At 43.6% G+C, this 22,164-nt stretch overlaps 1 protein-coding gene across 1 annotated transcript; it reads right to left on the reverse strand.

Moving 5' to 3' along the window:
* Nucleotides 1–15,802: 15,802 nt before the first annotated feature.
* LOC125551215 (probable serine/threonine-protein kinase At1g54610) lies at nucleotides 15,803–21,749 on the reverse strand. Its single transcript, XM_048714371.1, has 7 exons — nucleotides 21,275–21,749; nucleotides 20,902–21,186; nucleotides 20,492–20,809; nucleotides 19,933–20,160; nucleotides 18,994–19,094; nucleotides 18,046–18,163; nucleotides 15,803–16,438 (listed from the first exon to the last, which is right to left on the reverse strand). The coding sequence occupies exons 1-7, from the start codon at nucleotides 21,602–21,604 to the stop codon at nucleotides 16,154–16,156; spliced, it is 1,665 nt and encodes a 554-aa protein (XP_048570328.1). The 5' UTR covers nucleotides 21,605–21,749; the 3' UTR covers nucleotides 15,803–16,153.
* Between the last annotated feature and the right edge of the window lie 415 nt (nucleotides 21,750–22,164).

The following is a 22,164-nucleotide window of genomic DNA, read 5'->3' on the forward strand; positions in this document are numbered from 1 at the left end:
TTTATCAGGTTTGGCAATTCTAGCAGCTTCTTCATATAAGTAAATAACTTGCCCATCCACATCTTCTTCCAATAGATCTTTAACCATAGCAATATTAGGTTCTACTTTAATTTGTTCATCAGGTTTAGGTGCTCTAATATAGATTTTCTTGACCAAAGTTGAAACATTAGCATGTTCCTTTATCCTAACAGGGAAAGGTGGTTTCTCAATATAAGTAGTAGGAACAACTGGATCTACATTATAAATTATAGTTTCTTCTTTAACTGGTACTGGTTTTTTAATTTCTTCTTTAATAGGTGGGTTATATTTAAACCACTTCTCTTTAGGGCGATCAACATGAGTAGCAAATGATTCACAAAAGGAGGCTACTATCTCAGAGTCAAGTCCATATTTAGTGCTAAAATTTTTTAAAGCATCGATATTCATAAAAGATTTAACACAATCATACTTAAGTTTAATACCTGACTCTTTACCTTCATCGAGTTCCCAATCTTCAGAGTTCCGTTTAATTCTTTCCAAAAGATCCCACCAGAATTCAATAGTTTTCTTCATAAAAGAACCAGCACAAGAAGTATCAAGCATGGTTTGATCATTACGAGAAATCCGAGCATAAAAATTCTGGATAATAATTTCTCTTGAGAGCTCATGATTGGGGCATGAATGTAACATTGACTTTAGCCTCCCCCAAGCTAGAGCGATACTTTCTCCTTCACGAGGCCAAAAATTATATATATATATATATATAAACACTATTCTGATCACGGGATCAGAATAATATTCTGATCACAACCTGGCCTGCCCCGATAGTAGTACGTTGAACTTCCTTGTGAACTAGGTTGAACTTTCACCAACATTGCCCAAATGGGGCTTGCGATATACCGTTGGAAAGCTATGGACACCAATATCATGACCCAGCTTAAATTTTTGGCAAAATATAAGCGGTTTAAGAGCAGTTTTGAAAACCGTTTTTTCTTCACACAAAAAACATGAATCGTATTTTCGATCGCATTTCTAAACCGTTTATCGGAATGAGGCATATAATATGGCGTTGGAAAGCTGCTGCAAAACCGCTCCTTCCACATGTTGAAAGTTTTCTCTAATTCCCTATGGTTAAAGAGTAATTTGAAAAAACGTAAAATTTCGTAAACCGAACAGCTGAGTTCGTATTTTCGGTGTCATTTCTAAACGGCTAATCCAATTGAGGCATATGATATGGCGTTGGAAATCTTATGGAAGTGCGCTACTTTTTCATTCTGAAAGTTTTTTCCTAATTTTGAATGGTTTAAGAGTAATTTAGAAAACGGTCCAAGTCCTACCGAGTTCGTATTTTCGAGCTAATGTTTTAACCGTGCGTCCCAATGCAGCAAATGATATGGCGTTGGAAAGCTTGAACAAACGCGAAACTTTTTGGTATGTATTGTTTCTCCCAATTCTTTATGGTTTTAAGTAAGTTTCGAAAATCGCAAAAAATGTATTTTTGCCGTATTTTCTACAAACTTTAACGGAAAGGCGCAAATAATATACCGTTGAAAAGCTACGAAAAATGCGAAACTTTTCCATGTTGATGGTTTTCTCTGATTCCTAGCCATTTTGAAGTAATTGCGAAAATGGGGAGATCATTCATTCTACCTTTATCGCGAAACTGATTCTTCAAAAATGCACCGCGTGAAGAACCTGAACTTCTCGGCACGTGTACTTGAACTTCACTCTGTTTTTTCACGTGCTTTTCTTGCTCGTAGCTCTTCATCCACTGCTCGTAGCTCTCCATCCACTCACTGGAATTGAGCAAGTGATATACCGATGGAAAGCTACTGTAAACATGCAACTTTCCCGTGTTGATCATTTTTTCATACTCACGACGATTTTAAAAGTTTTTCATCTCAAATTCATTCACTATAGTAATCGAACTTCCTGCTGTTTTCACGTTGAACTTCTATGACGTATTTTACTTCTATGATGTAACTGTAATCTACAAATGATTTTTAGCAACTAAATGCCCCTTTTAAATAGGAATCTCACTCATTGGCGGATTTTGCTCTCGGGTCGTGATGAAACAATGCTTTGTTGCACTTTTACTACCTGAGTTGTTCCACCTGAACTTCTCCTAGTGCTAGGTTGAACTTCCACCAACATTGCCAAAACGGAGCTTGCGATATACCGTTGGAAAGCTATGGACACCAGTATCATGACCTAAGTTAAATTTTTGACAAAATGTAAGTGGTTTAAGAGCAGTTTTGAAAACCGTTTTTTCCTCATGCAAAAAACGTGAATCGTATTTTTGATCGCATTTTTAAACCATTTATCGAAATGAGGCAAATAATATGGCGTTGGAAAGCTGCTGCAAAACCGCTCCTTCAACATGTTGAAAGTTTTCAATAATTCCCTATGGATAAAGAGTAATTTGGAAAATCGTAGAATTTTGCAGACGGAACACCCGAGTTCGTATTTTTGATGTCATTTCTAAACGGCTAATCCAATTGAGGCAAATAATATGTGGATGGAAATCTTATGAAAATGTGCTACTTTTTCATGTTAAAAGTTTTTTCTAATTTTGAACGGTTTAAAAGTAATTTAGAAAACGATAGAATTTCCACCGAGTTCGTATTTTCGAGCTAATTTTTTAACCGTACGTCCGAATGCAACAAATGATATGGCGTTTGAAAGCTTGAACAAATGCGAAACTTTTTTGTATATATTGTTTCTCCCAAGTCCTTACAGTTTTAAGTCAATTTTGAAAATGGCTAAAAACGTATTTTCCCCGTAATTTCTACAAACTTTATTGAAATGGGGCAAATAATAGACTGCTGAAAAGCTACGAAAACTGCGAAACTTTTTCATGCTGATGGTTTTCTCTGATTCCTATCTGTTTTCAAGTAATTTCAAAAATGGCGAGATCATGCGTCATGCCTTTATCGCGAAACAGATTTTTCAAAAATGCACCGCGTGAAGACTTGAACTTCTCAGCATGTCTACTTGAACTTCACTTTGTTTTTTGACGTGCTTTTTTTATCTTAGCTCTCCATCCACTCACCGGAACACTCGGCTGAATTGAGCAAGTAATATACCGGTGGAAAGCCGATGTAAACATGCAACTTTCCAGTGTTGATTGTTTTTTCATACTCGCGAGGATTTTAAAAGTTTTCATCTCAAATTCATTTACTATAGTAGTCGAACTTCCTGTTATTTTCATGTTGAACTTCTGTGATGTATTTTTGTTTGTAATTTTCTCATCCATTTTGTCAGTGTTACACCAATGATATTCTTTTTATACAAACCTCTCTCACAATTTTTTTTAACTTTCTCCGACCGAGGACTTGAACTTACACAAATGACATTCCTATCGTTTTGAAGTAAATTATAGAAATGACGAGATCACGATTTCTGCCTTCATTGCGAATGGAAACGCACTGCGTGAAGTAGTTGAACTTCTCGGGCATGTCTGTTTGAACCTCACTCTGTTTTTTACGTGCTATTTTTTGCACTGCGTGAAGTAGTTGAACTTCTGGGGCATGTCTGTTTGAACTTCACTCTGTTTCACTTTTATTGTTTTTTATATGAAATACACACCATGTAGTACGTGAACTTCTAATTATTATCACTTTGAACTACTCTCTCGTTTGAGATAATTATTTTAAAACACAAAAAAACAACATATTTTTATGTATTTTGGACATCTAAATACACGGTGAACCTCTCTCACAAGAATTTTTTGAACTTTTCCTCGCCCAGCACTTGAAACTTCTAGCAACCATTTTTTCGTTTATGAGTTGTTTTTAAAAGTGCAAAAAATGGCATTGTGTTTTTTTATTTTTTTGAACACGTAAATCCTAGGTTTTAATAAACTCTGAACTTTTGTGTTATTTCAATTTGAACTTCACCTTTTTATATTTTGAGTAAAGAATTGTATCCGATTTTTATACGGAAAAAATCAAGCATGGAAATAATTTGAATTTTTATAATTTGAATTTTTTTACTTTCTTTTTGAAATCAAATTGCTCCCAAACAATAATTAAACTTCTTTGTGGATTGGGAGAATTTTTCTAAAGTACAAAAAAACAACTTCTTTTTTGTGTTTTCGAACATGGAAATACAAGGTGAACCTCTCTCGCGAGAATTTTTGAACTTCCCCGGACAGAGCACTTGAACTTCTTGCAACAAACATTTTAATCTTTTAGTTTTCTATTCTTATATTCTTATGTGAAACGCATTCCATGTAGTAGTTGAACTTCCCGCTGTTTTCACCTTGAACTTCTGTCACGTATTTTTGTTCAACCTCTCTTACAAGAATTTTTCAAGTTTCACCGGTCGAGGACTTGAACTTCTAGCAACAAAATTTTTGGACTTTGCATTTTTATTCAACATTTTCTCATATGAAACACACAGCATGTAGTACATGAACTTTTGGTTATTATCTAATTGAACGGCTCTCTCCTTTTTTTGCCCTAACTCCTAAAGCACTCATCAAAATTGAGCATATAAATCCTAGGTTTTTATAATCTCTGAACTTCTTTGTTTTTTAATTTGAACTTCTTAGATGTATTCTTGTAAAAGGGGAAAAATGATTTTTAAGTAAAGATCATACAACCTTTTTAAAATTGAACTGCATACGTTAATTTTGCATTAAAACAAGAAGAATTCGAGTTTGTTGTATGCGTCGAACTATTCCATTTTTAATATGAAATAATTTGATTTTATTTTTTAAATTGAATTGCTCCAAATTTTATTCTAAAAAATGCAAAAAAGATGCTACCCTTGAGCAACCAAAAAATCTTAATTTTTTATAGACATCAAACCGCTCCACTTTTTCAATTTTTTGAACCTCTTTGTGTATTTTTAGCAGAAAAAATTGATTTTTTTAATAAATATCAAACTTCTTAGTTATTTTGAATTGAACTTCTTGATTTATTCATTAGTAACACGGAAATTTTGATTTTTGTAATGGATATTGAACTGGTCCGTTTTTAAAAATTGAACTTCTTGGTTTTGTTATTTAGTAATGAGGAAAATATGAGTTTTTCATATACGTTGAACTACTTTAGTTTTTTAATTTGAAATTCTTTTTTTTGTAATTTGGACATGTTGGTGATATTCATTCATACGAAAAAGGCCTAGTTTGGTAATAAACATCGAACCCTCAGTTTTTGATTTGAACTTCTAGGAACACAAGTAAGGCATTAGCAGGTAACATGGAACAAGCAAAGTAAACACACACAAACTTCAACATGTAAACCACGTTTCATTTTTTATGATTTTCAACTTTGGGGATTGACATGAACTGCACCATAATAATGAAGTTTAATTTCTCAAAAAAACTGCACCAAGTGAATCAACGATCCAGTACGCCGACATTTTTTTGCTCCTTCTTTTCATGATGAATTAAAGCTGCTGCACATTTTGGACTTCTGCGGGTTTTCGTCTCTTTGAGGGGTAAATTTGCAGCAACACTGGTAGTTTTTTGTCATGTTCAGCTCAACATTTCTGAAGGAGAGGGGAGAATGATGTTTTTCTGGTCAGGAAAATGAAGACAACGGAAGCAGGAACACTAGCAGTTTTTGCCTGTTTTCTTCTTCATTCTATACGCCGCCATGGAGACCATCTACGACAAGTTCACTGTCCACCGGGACGCTGAACCTCGACGATGGCGGAGGGGGCATGAACAGCAGCACCAGAGGGAACCTACCTCAGGAAGGTCAAAACGGTTGTCGGCCGAAGGTCAACGGTACTATATGCTGCAGTACGAACACCACTACGGAGGAGGGATTTGAGTGCGCGTCCTCTGCGGCAGTGCATAGTGGATGGTTGTGGTCGCCTGGATCCATTAAAGGACCATGGGCGCTGGCCCCCGCATATGAAGGCGAGACGGTGGGCCACCGTGGTTGGCCGGATCAAGGCGACAGTAGTGGTTGCCGGCGCGCATGGAGGGAGGGCCGCCAGTGCGGCTGAAGCCGGGGGAGGAGGCCACCATGCTTGAAGAAGGGGAGAGGCAGCCGCCATGGTTGGATCCTGGAGGGAGCGACGGAGGTGTGAGACCCTGGTAGGGAGCGGCGTGCGCCACCGGTGCCGGCGGGGTGGGTTGGTGGGTCGGGAGTGCCAGGTAGTTGCAGGAGGGCGGTGGCCTATAAGGTGGGCCGATGGGACACATGGGGGTTGGGGTGGCTGGCGGCAGGAGGCGCGTCAGGGTCAGAGGGCAGCGAAGGGGCTGGGGTGACCGGCGGCGAGAGGTGCGCCGGCACCAGGGAGGCCGCGGTTGTTGGGGCGGAGGCGGCATAGGTTGAGGGCGAGGCGGGGCAGTGACTGTAGTGCCGGTTGGGGGCCGGGCGGCGGTGGCAGTGCCGGTTGGGGACCGGGCGGTGGCGGCGGTGCCGGTGCCGGTTGGGGGCCAGGCGGTGGTGCCGGTTGGGGGGCGGGCGGCGGTGCCGGTACGGTGTGGGAGGTGCGGGATGTTGGATCGGGGAAGCCGATGGGTGGGATTTTTTCCTTTTCTCTAGTCGCTGCCGGTTCGGGAAGTTTGGGAACATGTCCATTGGGCCCTATATAAGGCTCACTGTGATCCAAATAACTATTCTAATCCTAGGATTAGAATGTGTTGTCCTATATATATATATATATATATATATATATATATATAATTCCGATCATGATGAACTCCAATTTCAATCGATTCCAATTCCAGGATCCAATATCATCGCATAGCCTATACCATGCCAATGCTTTTCCCTTCAAAGATAAAGGGAAAACCTTCTTCATAACTTCATCTCTGGGTAAACCTGCAAGCTTGAACAATCCACAAATTTGTTCTACATATATCAAGTGCATATCAGGATGTTCGGTTTCCGTCTCCTGCATAAGGATTAGCTAGCAGTTGTTCTATCATACCTGAAGGGATTTCATATTCACTATTTTCAGTAGGTGCAGTAGGTTGAGGGGTAGCTAATTGTGGTTCCGATCGAGGTGAAGATACCCTGAACAGACCCCTCAAAGGATTGTTTTCCATAGTAAGAAGTGACAATAAATTTCAGTACACTATATAAATGTTTCCTTACCAAATTCCACTTACCAAAGGCGCTTCACTCCCCGGCAAAGGCGCCAGAAAATAGCCTTGATGGACCACAAGTATAGGGGATCAATTGTAGCTCTTTTCGATAAGTAAGAGTGTCGAACCCAACGAGGAGCAGAAGGAAATGACAAGTGGTTTTTAGCAAGGTAATGTCTGCAAGTGCTGAAATTGTAAGTAGCAGAGTAGTTTGATAGCAAGATAATTTGTAACGAGCAAGTAATGATAATAGTAGCAAAAGTGCAGCAAGGTAGCCCAATCCTTTTGAGGCAAAGGACAAGCCAAAATTGTTTCTTATGATAGGCAAAGCGTTCTTGAGGGTACACGAGATTTTCATCTAGTCACTTTCACCATGTTGGTTTGATTTGTGTTCGCTACTGTGATAATTTGATATGTGGGTGGACCGGTGCTCAGGTGTTTTTCTTACTTGAAAAAACCTCCTACTTATGATTAACCCTCCCGCAAGCATCCGTAACTATGAGAAAAGTATTAAGAATAAATTCTAATCATAGCATTAAACTTTTGGATCCAATCGGTCCCTTACGAAATAGCACATAAACTGGGGTTTAAGCTTCTGTCACTCTCGCAACCCATCATCTAATTGCTACTCCACAATGCATTCCCTTAGGCCCAAATATGGTGAAGTGTCATGTAGTCGATGTTCACATGACACCACTAAGGGAATCACAACATACATACTATCAAAATATCGAACACATATCAAGTTCACTTGATTACTTGCAACATGATTTCTCCCGTGACCTCAAGAACAAAAGTAACTACTCACAAATGATAATCATGAGCTTTCAAAAAAACAAATGATAATCATGCTCAAGATTGGAGAGGTATTAAATAGCATATTGGATCTGAACATATAATCTTCCACCAAATAAACCATATAGTAATCAACTACAAGATGTAATCAACACTACTAGTCACCCACAAGCACCAATCTATAGTTCCGGTAACAAGATTGAACACAAGAGATGAACTAGGGTTTGAGATGAGATGGTGTTGTTGAAGATGCTGCTGCAGATTGCCCTCCCCAAGATGGGAGAGTTGTTGGTGATGATGATGACGATGATTTCCCCCTCCGGGAGGGAAGTTCCCCCGGCAGAATCGCTCTGCCGGAGGGCAAAAGTACTCCTGCCCAAGTTCTGCCTCGAGACGGCGGCGCTCCATCCAGAAAGTCTTCTCCTTATTTTTTTTCTAGGTCAAAATGACTTATATACCAGAAGATAGGCACCGGAGGTGGGCCTGGGTGAGCACAACCCACCAGGGCACGCCTGGGCCCCTTGGCGCGCCCAGGTAGGTTGCGCCCACCTGGTGGGCCCCCTATGGTACTTATTTGCTCCAATATTCTTCATATATTCCATAAAAATTATCCGTGAAGTTTCAGCTTGTTTGGAGTTGTGCAGAATAGGTAGCCTGACGTAGCTTTTCCAGGTCCAGATTTCCAGCTGCCGGAATTCTCCCTCTTTGTGTATACCTTGCATATTATGAGAGAAAAGGCATTAGAATTACTCCAAAAAGCATCATTATAGATAAAAACATCATAAATAACAGCAGGAAAACATGATGCAAAATGGACGTATCAGCTAGGGATAACTTTCTTTGGTGTTGATATTTTGAAAGACATGGTTGCTTGTTGATATGCTTGAGTATTGAAATCTTCATGTCAAAAATAGACTATTGCTTTGAACCATATAGAAGTCCAAATGTCCATGCTACAAAAGAAAAGAATATGTGATGAACATGTTAGGCAGCATTCCACATCAAAAATTCTGTTTTTATCATTTATCTGCTCGAGGACGAGCGAGAATTAAGCTTGGGGATGTTGATACGTCTCCAATGTATCTATAATTTTTTATTGTTCCATGTTGTTATATTATCATTCTTGGATGTTTTATAATCATTTTATAGCAACTTTATATCATTTTTTGGGACTAACCTATTGACATAGTGCCCAGTGCCACTTGTAGTTTTTTTGCTTTTTTTACATCACAGAAAATCAATACCAAACGAAGTCTAAACACAGCAAAACTATTTGGAGAATTTTTATGGACCAGAAGACCTAGGATGGGCCAAAGAAGTACCAGAGGGGAGGCCCGAGGTGGGCACAACCCACCAGGGCACGCCCTGGGGGGTTGTGCCCCCCTCGGTGGCCTCCCGCACCGCCTCTTCTCCCTATAAATCCCCAAATATTCCAGAAGCCCTAGGGGAGTCGACGAAACATAATTCCAGCCACCACAAGTTCTAGAACTATGAGATCCAATCTAGACACCATCACGGAGGCGTTCATCATCCTCATTGGTGCCTCTCTGATGATGCATGAGTAGTTCATCATAGACCTACGGGTACGTAGGCAGTAGCTAGATGGCTTCCTCTCTCTCTTTTGATTCTCAATACAATGGTCTCTTGGAGATCTATTTCATGTAACTCTTTTTGCGATGTGTTTGTTGGGATCCGATGAACTTTGAGTTTATGATCAGATTTATATCCATGAAAGTTATTTGAGTTTTTGATCTCTTATATGCATGATTATTTATAGCCTCGTATTTCTTCTTTGAATCTTTAGTTTAGTTAGGCCGACTAGATCGATTTTTCTTGCCATGGGAAGAGGTGCTTTGTGATGGGTTCGATCATGCGGTGTTCTTTCCCAGTGACAGAAGGGGCAGCAAAACACGCATGTATCGTTGCTATTAAGGATAACAAGATGTGGGCTATTCCTACATGAATAGATCCCGTCTACATCATGTCATCGTTCTTATTGCATTACTCTGTTTCTCCATGAACTTAATACACTAGATGCATGCTAGATAGCGGTCAATGTGTGGAGTAATAGTAGTAGATGCAGGCAGGAGTCGGTCTACTAATCTTGAACGTGATGCTTGCTAGATATCGTCATAACTATTCGATTTTCTATCAATTGCCCAACAGTAAAAAAAATTTACCCACAGTGTGCTATTTCTTGAGAGAAGACACTAGTGAAATCTACGGCTCCCGGGTCTATTCTTTATCATATTTGCTTTCCGATCTATTATTTGCTTTGAGATCTATTTTTATTTGCATTTATTTTCAGATCTATTATTCCAAAAACCCAAAAATACTTTGCTGCACTTTTTATTTGCATCTTTTATTTCACGCTTATTCGAAATATATTTATCCAATCTATCATAAATTTTATCCCGTCAACTTGACAATTTCTGGCACCGTTACCCGAAAGAGGGATTGACAACCCCTCATACGCGTCGTGTTGCAAGTATTTGTTCTTTGTGTGCAGGTACTGTTTACATAGTGTTGTTTGGTTCTCCTCCTGGATTGATACCTTGGTTTCATAACTGAAGGAGATACCTACCGCAGCTATACTTCATCATCCCTTCCTCTTTGGGGAAATATCGATGCAGTTTCAAGAGACATCACACGCCACAGGTGCCTTGGACGTTTTCGATTTGGTAGGCGCCTTGGATGTACTGGCGCCATTCTTCTTGGGCGCCATCTCTCCGTGATGGGTGATGAAGATGGTGTTGAAGATTGAATTGACACAAGTCAGTGAGCGTGCTCCCAACCTGGCGCACCAGATGTCCGATGGGTGCTCGTGGGCACTTGCAACACCAGGGGCAAGAGTTTGCTCCCTATTTTTTGGTTCAGTAGGGCAGTGCGGCGAACACCGAGGTCACGTTGGTAGCGACCAGTCGAACATGGTGATCTTTTCCCTGCTTTTTGGTGGATTCAGTGGTGTATGAATACAACTTGGATGGGGAGGGGGGTTCGACCTTCCCGAGAAGGGAAAGGAAGAACTATATGTTGTTGTCTAACTGCTTCAAGGTCCGGCCCTTGTTATGGTAGTTTGGGCCTTCTTTATAGTATGAAGGGGTCACCACAGTAGCTGAGGATTGTGATGAGTGTCGTTGAGGTTTTGTAAGGAGTCTGCCGCACGCCCACTGCATTAAATGCAGGGGCATGTGTCTTGTGTTCCGTGGTCCGGGAACAAACGCATGTCCCATACCCATCCTTCAACATAACTGCCTCTTGTTATAGTGCCACGCACTACAACAGTTACCATGTGTACACTAGAGGTAGCTAGGGATTCGACACGCTGCAACCACTTAGGCCTTGTTCGGTTTGGCAGGGTTTGAAGAGGTTTGAAAGGGATTGAAGGGGATTAAATCCCTTGCAAGTCAAAATCCTTCTCAAACCTCTCCAATCCCCTTCAATCCCTCTGGCAAGAGGATTAACCGAACATGGCCTTAAGGCCTCGTTTGTTTTAGGTGGATCGGAAGGGTTTTCAGGGGATTAACCCCGCGAGGCCCAGAATCCTCGCAAATACCCGTTGGCCCATTTGGTGTGCGTGGTTTCAACGGCCCAACCCTCTCGATTCCCCTTCGATCCACTCGCTTCCACGCGCTTCAAAACCCTCAAGGCCCCCCTCAAGGATTTGGTCGCCCGACACGAGACGCCGCCGCCCGACTTGACACGCCGCCGCGACTCCTCCCAAGACCCCGCCGCCGACTCCTCCGCAAGATGCCGCGCCGCCCGACGCCTCAACGCCTCGACGCCGGCGATCTCCTCCGTCATACTAGACTTCTCCCCGGTGGTTAGTCATCGCAGCCCCTCCCCTCCCCCCTCCTCTCCATGGCTGCCACATCTCGCACGCCCTCCGTTCGCCTCTTCCTCACTAGTGAACACGCCAAGAACGGCGGTGACATGCTCAATTTCATGCTCCTCTTGAGTTTGAGTGTGAGTTTCAGTGACGGGCATCGGGGCCGGAGCCGGAAGTGAGGCCTCCGGGAAGTCGTCGGGGTAGGGGGCGGGCGGGGGGGCTGAGGCGCGGGCCTCCAGGTAGGAGGCGGAGGGCGTCAGATCTCGCGGGTAGGCTGCGCTGGCGCTGGAGCTGGCGGCGGCCAACCTCCTCTGCAATTTCTGCAAGATCGAAGCATGGAATTGGGTTAGGATTCAATTTGTCTGTCAGTCTGTGATTTGGAAATTGCTACAACTGAAGGAGCAGAGAAAAAGAGGGAGGGACCTGGTCCTTGGGATATAGGATTGTAGGTGCGAGAATGCGACAGCCTATCTTTAGCACACCATCTGCCATAATTTTAGTGGCCAGTGTTGAATCTGCAGCTATGAGCGTATTAACAGAAACAGGCAAAGCCAAATGTTTAGCTGGAAGATGTTCCAGCTGCAGCCAAACATGCCTGCTAAAAATAGCTCCCACTTCTTTGATCAAGATGTAATTTAGGTGCAGGACTAGATCAATGGGTGTTATTTTCCAGTTCACTTGAACTAGAAAATATGTATCTATCTCGAAAGTGTAGATGCTCTGCTCAGTGTATCAGCAGATGCACTGAAGCACTGAACTGTGATGATCAGAGTAATACACTAGTTTTAGTTTCGAAGATTGTTGTTTGTTTGATGATCAATCATATGTAAGCAACCAGATATCGACCGTTGCAGTTCAATTAGCAACGTTGACTCCCACCATTGTTCAGCCATACCATGGATATCTATCTAAACTTGGAGTACACTGACGTCCCTGGCCCTAGCCCCTCTTTTGAGGATAAATTGGCAGATTGTAAACCACCTTTTTCATTGTTGATTGTAATGGCAGTGTGCTGTGACCATGGAGAAAACATACCTATCACTTCCACAGTGTTAGTTTTGATCTGGATATGTTCCCCCTCTGGCATAATCCCACAAGTTAGTACTGGCCCATGTCATTTCACCTAGTCACGGTGATGATAGGTTCAGACCAGAATAGTTGTTAGTTTCGGAGTCAATTAGCCCGTGGAGTACAAGTCAATGATGTATAGCAGATTCAACTGGAGGTCTATGACATTACTATTATGTTACACGTGGTGAGTGCCATGACCAAATATGACATGGAACTGCCAAAAAATGCTTACTAATAGCTTTTGATTTCTGTTTACTACTGTCTGATGTCGATATGTTCTTATTTTGACAGCCAACAGCCTGGGTTCTTGTTGGGATGGCGGGTTGCCTCCATCTTGGGATCCAATCGTCAGTTTTATGTTGTAGGCTGACTCAACTTGTACGTCTCCCATCTAGGTTGGGCAGTGATCCTTTCTGAACGGGGCCTTTTCATTGTTTCATTAGCCTGCCAATTCTACATAAATATCCTTTGTCCTGACAAAAGGTTGTTCCCGAAAAAAGATTTACAATTCCTGCCATAGTATTCATTTTGTTCAGCTATTTGCTGTAATCTTTTTTTCTAAAGGCACTCTAATGTTCATATCTTTTGTTTCATCGGGTTCTCATGCACCAAAAGAAGCAACAAAAGATGGATACATTTCTCTCAAGCACTCTGGATGAATGAATTTCTCTCAGGTTGTCGATGCTAGATGACCATGACACCAAAAGAACATTTGTATGAATTATCTTCGTTGCAAAATGATATTGTGGTTGTGATGAACTGTTTGCTGCGAAAGATTATGTTGTTATGATAAATTATGAATGCTGGGATTTGGGTTTCAAAGACATTTTGTTATGATAAATTATGTAGTTGCTGTGATGAGATATTGATTTCATCTTGTGAAAGCAGCAGCACGGCCTATGAGCTTGGTGATAAACATGATGCTTCAAATTATGTTGTTATGATAAAGAGGTGGTGCTGCTGCTTGAAGTCATTTTTATCAATTCTGCAGCAAGGATATAAAGGGAGTTAGTTACATCATAAAGATTGGATTTTTAAATGTTCTACACCATGTTATGTCAACATGACAAACCCTTCCTACCAAATAGAAATTTTAAACAAAGAGGATTGTGAAAGGAAGGGTTTTGAGGATTCAAGGGGTTTCGAGGGGATTGGGTGGAAGAGGGGGATTCACCAAATCCCCTGAAATCCCCCCCTTCCAAAACCTCTACAATCCCTTCCTATCAAACAAGGCCTAAGGGGCATGGGCCCTCCAGCATGCCAGCGGCAATTCTGCGTGTGGCCTAGGCTGCTGGTGAGAGGCAGGTCGGGCCGATATACGAGTGCCGACTCTATGAAGGTCGCGGTCCATGGGATTAGGCCCACGGAGCACATTCCTGGGGAAACGTTCTTCCCGCAGAGTGGCATCCTTTCAGGCATTCCGTGGAGGAGAAACACGATCTTCAGGGTGGCTCTCCTTGAAGTGTCCTTGCCAACAAGGCCACTGCCCGCAGTGCACAGCAAGGTTCGTGGGACCTTGGTGTTCACGGTACTGACATCGAGCACATGCCCATGAGGTAGAAACAACCTTTTGCCTGGCTCGCGCGAGCAAAACAGCACTCCGAACACACCCGACCCTCACAAACCCGGCTGGCATGAACCAAACAACCCATCAGAAGACGCCTGTCGCAAGCGGGCCAGCTCAGCTCGAGGCCGGGACATCGCCTGGCAGAGCTGGCCCCAGCATATATCATGTGCGTCGCTCGACCCGGGCTCAAGTGGACGGCCCGTGACGGATGGATTGGACGGTACGCCCGAGACCACCGTCATTGAGCCCGAACAATGGCTTGCCGCGGGATCTCTCGATGGCATTCCGAACAAACCGATCTACCTGGCAGCTCGGGCCCAAGCGGCCCGACTGGACCGCGTGGTGCGCTCTTGGCCACTGTCATTGGCCACGGCCGCACCGGCCAGCCCTCGTGGCACGCCATCCGATAACGGATGGTGTGGGCGCCACACGCGAGTCGTCGGTGTAACTGCAACGCACAGGGCGTCTAGAGCAACCGGACTAGCCAAGTGTGAGGCGAGGATACCTCCAGGCATGTCCAGGCACATCTTCGCGCACGATGCCTCAGCCACGTGCACGGCCGCCTCGGCCCAATGACGATGGCCCTAGGCGAGCTGGACGGTACACCTATCATAGACCATCCAGCCGGGTTGCCCGGGCAGATCGGACGGCTTGCATCAGCCCGAGAGGCTCCTACGGCACGCCACCGCGCAACAAGCTCTTGCGACATGCCACCGTGCAATGGACATCCAGGAGCCTCTCTTCATGCGTAAGGCTGGTACTCCACCATCCTTTATAGGAGTAAAAATTATATATATATATATATATATATATATATATATTGTTTATATTCATGGGGCGTGCTACTACGCCCGCTGATCTGTTTAATAGATCAGCCAGGTCGCGAGCCGTTAGATTTGCCACATCAAGCGGTCAAGTGCATCCCATCATTGCAACACAGGTCTTGTTGCAGAATTATTTCTACAACATGTCTTGTTGCAGAATTATTTTTGCAACATAGGTCTTGTTGCAAAAAAAATTACAACAGTTGTTTTGTTGCATTTTTTGCAACCGAGTTTTTGTTGCAAATGTTTTCTGCAATCAAGGTCTTGTTGCAAAAAAAAAATTGTAAGAGAAGTTTTGTTGCAAAACATAGACCCGTCGTAAACCATTGCAACATTACACATGTTTCAGAAACATCCATTGCAACATTACACATGTTTCAGAAACATAGCTCTTGTTACAAAAGCGCGTTCGAGTGCGGGCTCTCACTTGGACATGTGTAACACAGGGGAGGTGGCAGACGCGCCGCTGCGATCCGCCGGGTGATGGTAAGAGTTTCCCTATATTCATCCATTTTATGACTGGAATTGCATCAGCGTATGTTATATAAACAACACAGAACACGACAACTTGCAGGCATAGTTCAGATTGGCACTTTGTCACCGGCCAAATAAATTGAGAAGACTTTGGTATCAGATGTCCTAGCTTCCTGGCCAGATTAAACTGGAACATTGCAAGTACCACAAGTTCAAAATTACAACTGGAATTGATGAGAAATGATCATATAGGTTCAACTGTAAAAAAAAAAGTGTTACAATGGGAGTGGATGTCCTGAAATGCTTGAGATCTAAGCTTCCACCCAAATGAATCCAACATCAAATGCACCTGCTTATAAGAACAGAAAAAGGAGAACCTAATGTACACAAGTAATTACTTGAGTTCCTTCCCCAGTCTATACAATGATATTCCACGAGAAAAAAGTGCACCAAAATAAGTCATGAAGCGACAAATTAATTTATCATCACACGCCTTGTTTGCCAAACATTGTGCGCGGAGTGGACACTCGTTTTCTCTAAAAGTACCACTTATCGGCAACTTACCGAGCACGGGCAGTGGACGGTTGTTTTGATGAGCGGCTGGACTTGTGTTTCCACTTTTGGTTCCCAACTGCGGAAGAATTGACCAATGGTCCAGACCAAGTAGGCACGGAGCTTTTCTCATGAGAAAACACAGTGCTGAAGGAAGTTGGGTCTGGGGGTTCATACAGTGGGTCCATTTGATTTGAAGAACCCAAAGGGAAACCAACTGCACCATCCTGATGCGGGGGAGGAAACTTTTCACTCTTGCTTTTCGCATTTGCATGACTTACTATCCTCCTTTTCTGTAAGAAGAATAGACACGAGTTAGCAGCATTACGAGAGCACGGTACCCCCCAATGAGAGAATTCCTTATTTGGCCTTTTCTTAAAATCTGCTTCCCCTTTTGGCCCTGGTAAAAAAAAATATTCTCTTTTTGACATCCAAACTTCATTTTGTTCCCTCAATGACATTTTCGTTAGTTTTGGCCACTAACACCGTCAAGTGCAACCTAAAGAGTCTTTTTTAACCCTGCTTTAGCTTACTGATAAAAAGGAAGAAAGCGCTATGACCGAACTTCTGTCCCGGTTCCCCACCCCGAGTCAATGCTGTTGCTGGAGTTGGCAGAGCAGAGGGTGAGGGATCCTCGGCTTTGGTGTTGGTTTTAGATCGATAGAATAAATCCCCGAGAAGCTGGTATGCATACGTGCAAAGTTAGCCTTAAACAAACACACAGACAGGTTGACTGATTCTTGTAAGCAGAGCTTGATTAATTTCCTAGCAACGTAGCAGTAGCACACGCACTTACGCGTACAAGTGAACGCCTGGGGTTGCACGCGCGTACGCGTACAACTGTCTCTTGATGAAATCGCACGGCTTTCTCGGCGGAAACTCTCGTACGTAAATTCGATGACAGAAAAATAGATCGGAGAAACTACTTTAGCGATGCGTACAACTTGCTATATGAGAGAGGAGGTAGAGGTAGTAGTTGCAAGGACTGGACGACCAGCGGCGACGACTGCCTCAGTCCGGTGAGCGCCTAGCCGGCGCCTACGGCTGTGCGCGTGGCTGGCTGCTGTCGTTCTCAACTACCGGGCTGTGTGTGTGGTGTCCGCCTGTCCGGCTGCTCGTGATCAGCACTAAGCGTTCTCTTCGTCCATGTCTGCCTGCCGTGTGCTGGTGTATAGCTGCCGGTGCGGGCGGTGTACTAGTATACTTGTTTGGATACTATGCGTACTGTACTAGTTTTAAACGTGTTAGCTAGAAGAGTTAGTAGTATGTGTAATATACTTTGGAACGTGATAAACTAACCAATGTTGTAAAGATGATATAGATATGATAATACAAGTTCTGCAGATGATTTCTATGGCTTTTGTACGCACAGATCAGTTTAGCTAAGGAAAAAAATATTGAAACATATATATGCAAAATATCTGTGGACATCTTTAAAAAATTGGTGAACTGATTTCTTTTTTACTTAGATATCCGGGATAGTCACATAGTGCAGTAGGGGCAAAATGGTCTTTGTACGTCACACTTAATACCGTGAGTGGCAAAAATAGACGGAAATGTCACTGAGGGAACAAAATGAAGTTTAAGTGTCAAAAAGGGAAGAAATTTTTGTTTTGGGCCAAAAAGACAAGCAAATTTTAAGGAAGGGCCAAATAAGGAATTCTCTCCATTCCCAGTAAGAGGTTCATCATGAAAACTACAGCTCATATACTTAGGACGAGGGAATAAAATTGGCTTATTGCTCATGTGAAGAACTGGGACCAAACGAGTGATGCCACCACCTCAGCTCAGTAGGCAACTCAGACCTAACTTAGACAACTAAGTTCCAAAGAAAACTAGCTCATAGAAACAAATATAAAATAATTCGGAGTTAGTGAGGAAGCAAGTTCATTGAACATACATCAATATTTACTTGAAGCTCGGCATTTGCCTCTGGAGCTGGAGCTCCCCTAGGCCGGTCACGTGTCCTTGCCTTGCTAGTTCCATCACCATTAGGTCTACCGCCAGCAGCTCTTGAACTGTTGATCATGCCATGAATAAGTAAGGCAGCATTCAAGCGCTCAACTCATATGAGACCATGAACAGGGAACGTAGCTTCAAGGAAATTTGGTTATTTGCATAAAGGGGGGATTTGATGACTCAAGACTTCATAGAATTGATTGGGAATGCGATATTAATTGGCTTTTGACCCAACAATGAAGTCTACATAGCATATCCACATAAATCTGGAAGCTTGGCATAACAAATAATACGTACTAATTTAAGAACAAATAGGAGTATGCTCTTAAATTTTTAACCTTTATTAGTAATTGTAGTGCAACAATCTACTGGGTAAGAACTACTCCCTCTGTCTCAAAATGTAAGACATTTTTTGACACGTCTTACATTTTAAGACAGAGGGAGTATTTTTTACTCCTACATTTTATTTTGCCACCAGGGCCGGCCATAGACCAGGCAAACAAGGCTACCAGGGGAATGAGGGACCCACATACTAAGCTATAATAGTAACCAGAATACTAACTTCCAATACGCCCAAGAGCCAAGAGACTATTGAACTATTCAGACGTACATGCAATACATAATACCTATGAATCGAAGTTTGTTCCTTCAACAGTTCACTAAGCACTAATATAGTAATAAACGGAGTTTGCCAGCAGAGAAAATATTCTATTTTATCAAGCAAATGATCCTGTACTAGCATCATGAACTAAGAACTTTATATATGCAAAAATATGTTGAAAGGCCAAAGCATATGGCATATGAACACCACCGACAAAGAGATGCCAAGGGACAAAGCATAACACAAAAAAATAACATAGCTAACAAAATGAGTGCCAAGGTGACAAACCGTCTGGCTTCTTCATCTCTTTGCTTTGCATCCATTTCTTTGCTTGGGGCATATTTTGGGAGACTCGATGGTTTGCATGCATAAGGTTCAGTGGTAAAGAACTGTGTGAACAGCAATTAAGAATTGTTTAGTAAAATAGTCCTATATAATCAACACATATGGTTAACACATTCTCCAATTTTATATATTATTCGAAAATCAAAAATACGAAACTGAAGGCAAAATTGAGACTTTGATCATCCACAGATATACAAGTAGAATCTCCAGAATGGCTGCACTAACCTAGATTACAACGGTGGTCATATCTGGTGGGACAGGAAGGTTCTTCAATGCTCTTTCAAAAGTTGACTAATTTACAGCCACACATCAATGTGACACCAACAGTGAAGCTTTGAGAGTGCAATCTGGGATTTTAGACAATATGGACTATGGACGCACAAAACAAATGGTCAATGTGTTCGGTTGTGATAAGACCCATGGTCCAAATGAGACTATCATGCTACTAACCATGTGAGTGTTCGTCAGGTTCCAGAATAAACTGGTTATTTCAGTATGAATAGAATGTCAATTATTCACATGGGCTAAAAGTGCAATCTGCTTGTCCGGTTGTCATCTCAAACCTAAATCTACACCAACAGCTACCGACTAAAAAAATATACTCTAACGGAAATATTATGTTTTCAACTACTCCCTCCGTTCTGTAATATAAGAGCGTTTTTTACACTAGTGTAGTGTCAAAAATGTTCTTATATTATGGGACAGAGGGAGTAGTTTACAACAGGAACATTTAGCTATTGTTAGCATGCATACATAATTCTGTATGGCATTCAGGTTGCCTAAATCAATAAATATTGCGTTTATAAAAAGACAATGACTTCAAAATAAATATAGAATTTTAAGTTACTAGGACAGGATAGTAAGAGTTCATAGCTAGCTTACATCACTTCTTAATGCAGAGGACGCTGTCAAACGATCAGCTGGATCAATTGCAAGTAGTGTTTCAATCAACCGCAGTGCGGATTGTGGAAAATCTTTGAATGTATCGATTATTCGTCTTTTGTATGGCTGCTGAGGCTTAAATATCGTTGCATGAGGCAACTTCGACTTTTTCCAATATTCTTCTGTGGGGGAGCCACACAGCTTAAAAATTTTGTGCAGCTGTTCCACCTGAAAGTGGCAGGCATGGTTAACAAAATGATACATGGGAAGATAAAAGCAGTACCTGTTCACTGGATTGGTCAGTCTGAAGTCGGAACAGCTGTGTATAAATAGTGTGAGATCATGCTAAACTAAGCTGACACATGAATGCTTAAACACACAAAACATGCAGCAAGAAAGAAGATTTCAAGGCAGATCAATGTGTCTCTGGCCACATCACGTGTTCACTGATTTCACCAATGTCTACGCTGATGTAGTGACATGACTTGGTTACATAGGAATTATATGCCACAAACAAGATATAGAGGCATTTCAAGGAGTTGGGTATATTATTGCTAACCTCAGTTCGGCCTGGCATAATAGGCCTCCCAGCCAACAACTCGGCGAGTATACACCCCGCGCTCCATAGGTCCACGCCCACCCCATAATCGGTCGCGCCCAAAAGCAACTCTGGTGGGCGGTACCATAGTGTCACAACCCTGCTTGTCATCGGTTGCTTATGACTCGGATCAAAGAATGACGCCAGACCAAAATCTGCAATCTTCAACATGCCATTGTTATCCAAAAGCAGATTCGACCCCTTAATATCACGGTGCAGCACCCCGCGGTCATGGCAGTGCTCCAGCCCCGACAACAGCTGGTTCATATAGCACTTAACCTGCAGGTGAGCAAGACACGTCGATTAGGCTCACATTTCATTGCACGGTGTCACAGGGGCACCAGAGGCAGCAGCATTGGGATCTTGGAGACCTGTGGCTCGGTGAACTTAATATCCGGGCTGGCGACCAGCCCGGCGAGGTCGTGCTCCATGTACTCGAAGACGAGGTAGAGGCTGCAGGACATGCGAGAGGTGACGAGGCCATCGATCTTGATGACGCTGGGGTGGTCGAGGCGGCGGAGGATGAGGATCTCGCGGGCCATGAAGCGAACGCTCTCGGGCTCGAGGTTGTCGAAGCGCACCTTCTTGAGCGCCACGATCTTGCCGCTCACGGTATCCCGCGCCTTGTACACATTGCTGTACGTGCCCTGCCCGATCTGCCCCCAAAAGGCACAAGCTTTCTTCATACCCAATGGCGGCTGCTAAATGCAAAAGGAACCGGGCCTGGGGAAGGGGCGCGCGTACCTTGTCGATCTTCTCGAAAGAGTCGGCGCGACGCGGGGTCCAGCCGTCGATGGCCTCGCCCGCGACGGCGGAGAGCCAGGCGGGCCAGCCGGCGGCGACCTGCTCCCCGCGTGCCCTGTTGCCAAAGCTGCCGCCGAGGCGGGCCTCGGCCACCGAGCGCGACGACCGGGACCGCCTCTCCTTCCTGGCGGGCTTATCGGTCGGGGCCGGGACTGGGGCAGGCTGGTCGCCCTTGTCGCCCTCTTGCGGCGGCGCCTGCTCGGGCTTCGGCTCGGGAGGCGGGCGGTCGGGAGTAGGAACGGCGGAGGGGCGGCCGTGGACGCAGCCCATGGGGGTCGGTCACCGACGGCGGCGGCGGCGGCAGCGGCAGCGCATGGGCCGAGTGGAGTGGGCGGCGCGAGTGAGTGAGGTAGGGAGGGGGGCGAGCGACGCTGGAGGTTGGACTGTGGAGAAGGGTTTGACTCACTCCGAATCTCCGATGCTGATGGCTGCCTTCCATACAAATTTAACAATTTTGACTTGTGGACACAATCAATTCACAAAATAAACTGCTTCTAAAATTATTTCACTCAGCTGACCTTTTTGAGTGGCGTCCGACACGCATGCGCCATACCCTACGGTGCAGCGCCTAGCTTTGGGGCGTTGCACCTCTGTCCAGCGTGACAGCCACTGGGCCCGCACCCAGTAGTGCAGCGCCTCAGAGCTAGGTGCCATACATAATGTGCAGCGCCTAACCCTAGGCGTTGCACTCTGACTTAGAGGCAGCCGCCCGCTTTCCCTCCCCCACTCCATCCCACCTCATTCATTCGTTCAGTTAGAAATTACAGAAGCAGCGGCGTCGGCGGCTTCCTTCTCTCCCTCTCTCAATCCCCTCTTCCAAAATCCTTCAG

This window comes from Triticum urartu, chromosome 4 (assembly GCF_003073215.2).
Source record: "Triticum urartu cultivar G1812 chromosome 4, Tu2.1, whole genome shotgun sequence".
In the NCBI taxonomy this organism is placed as follows: Eukaryota; Viridiplantae; Streptophyta; class Magnoliopsida; order Poales; family Poaceae; genus Triticum; species Triticum urartu.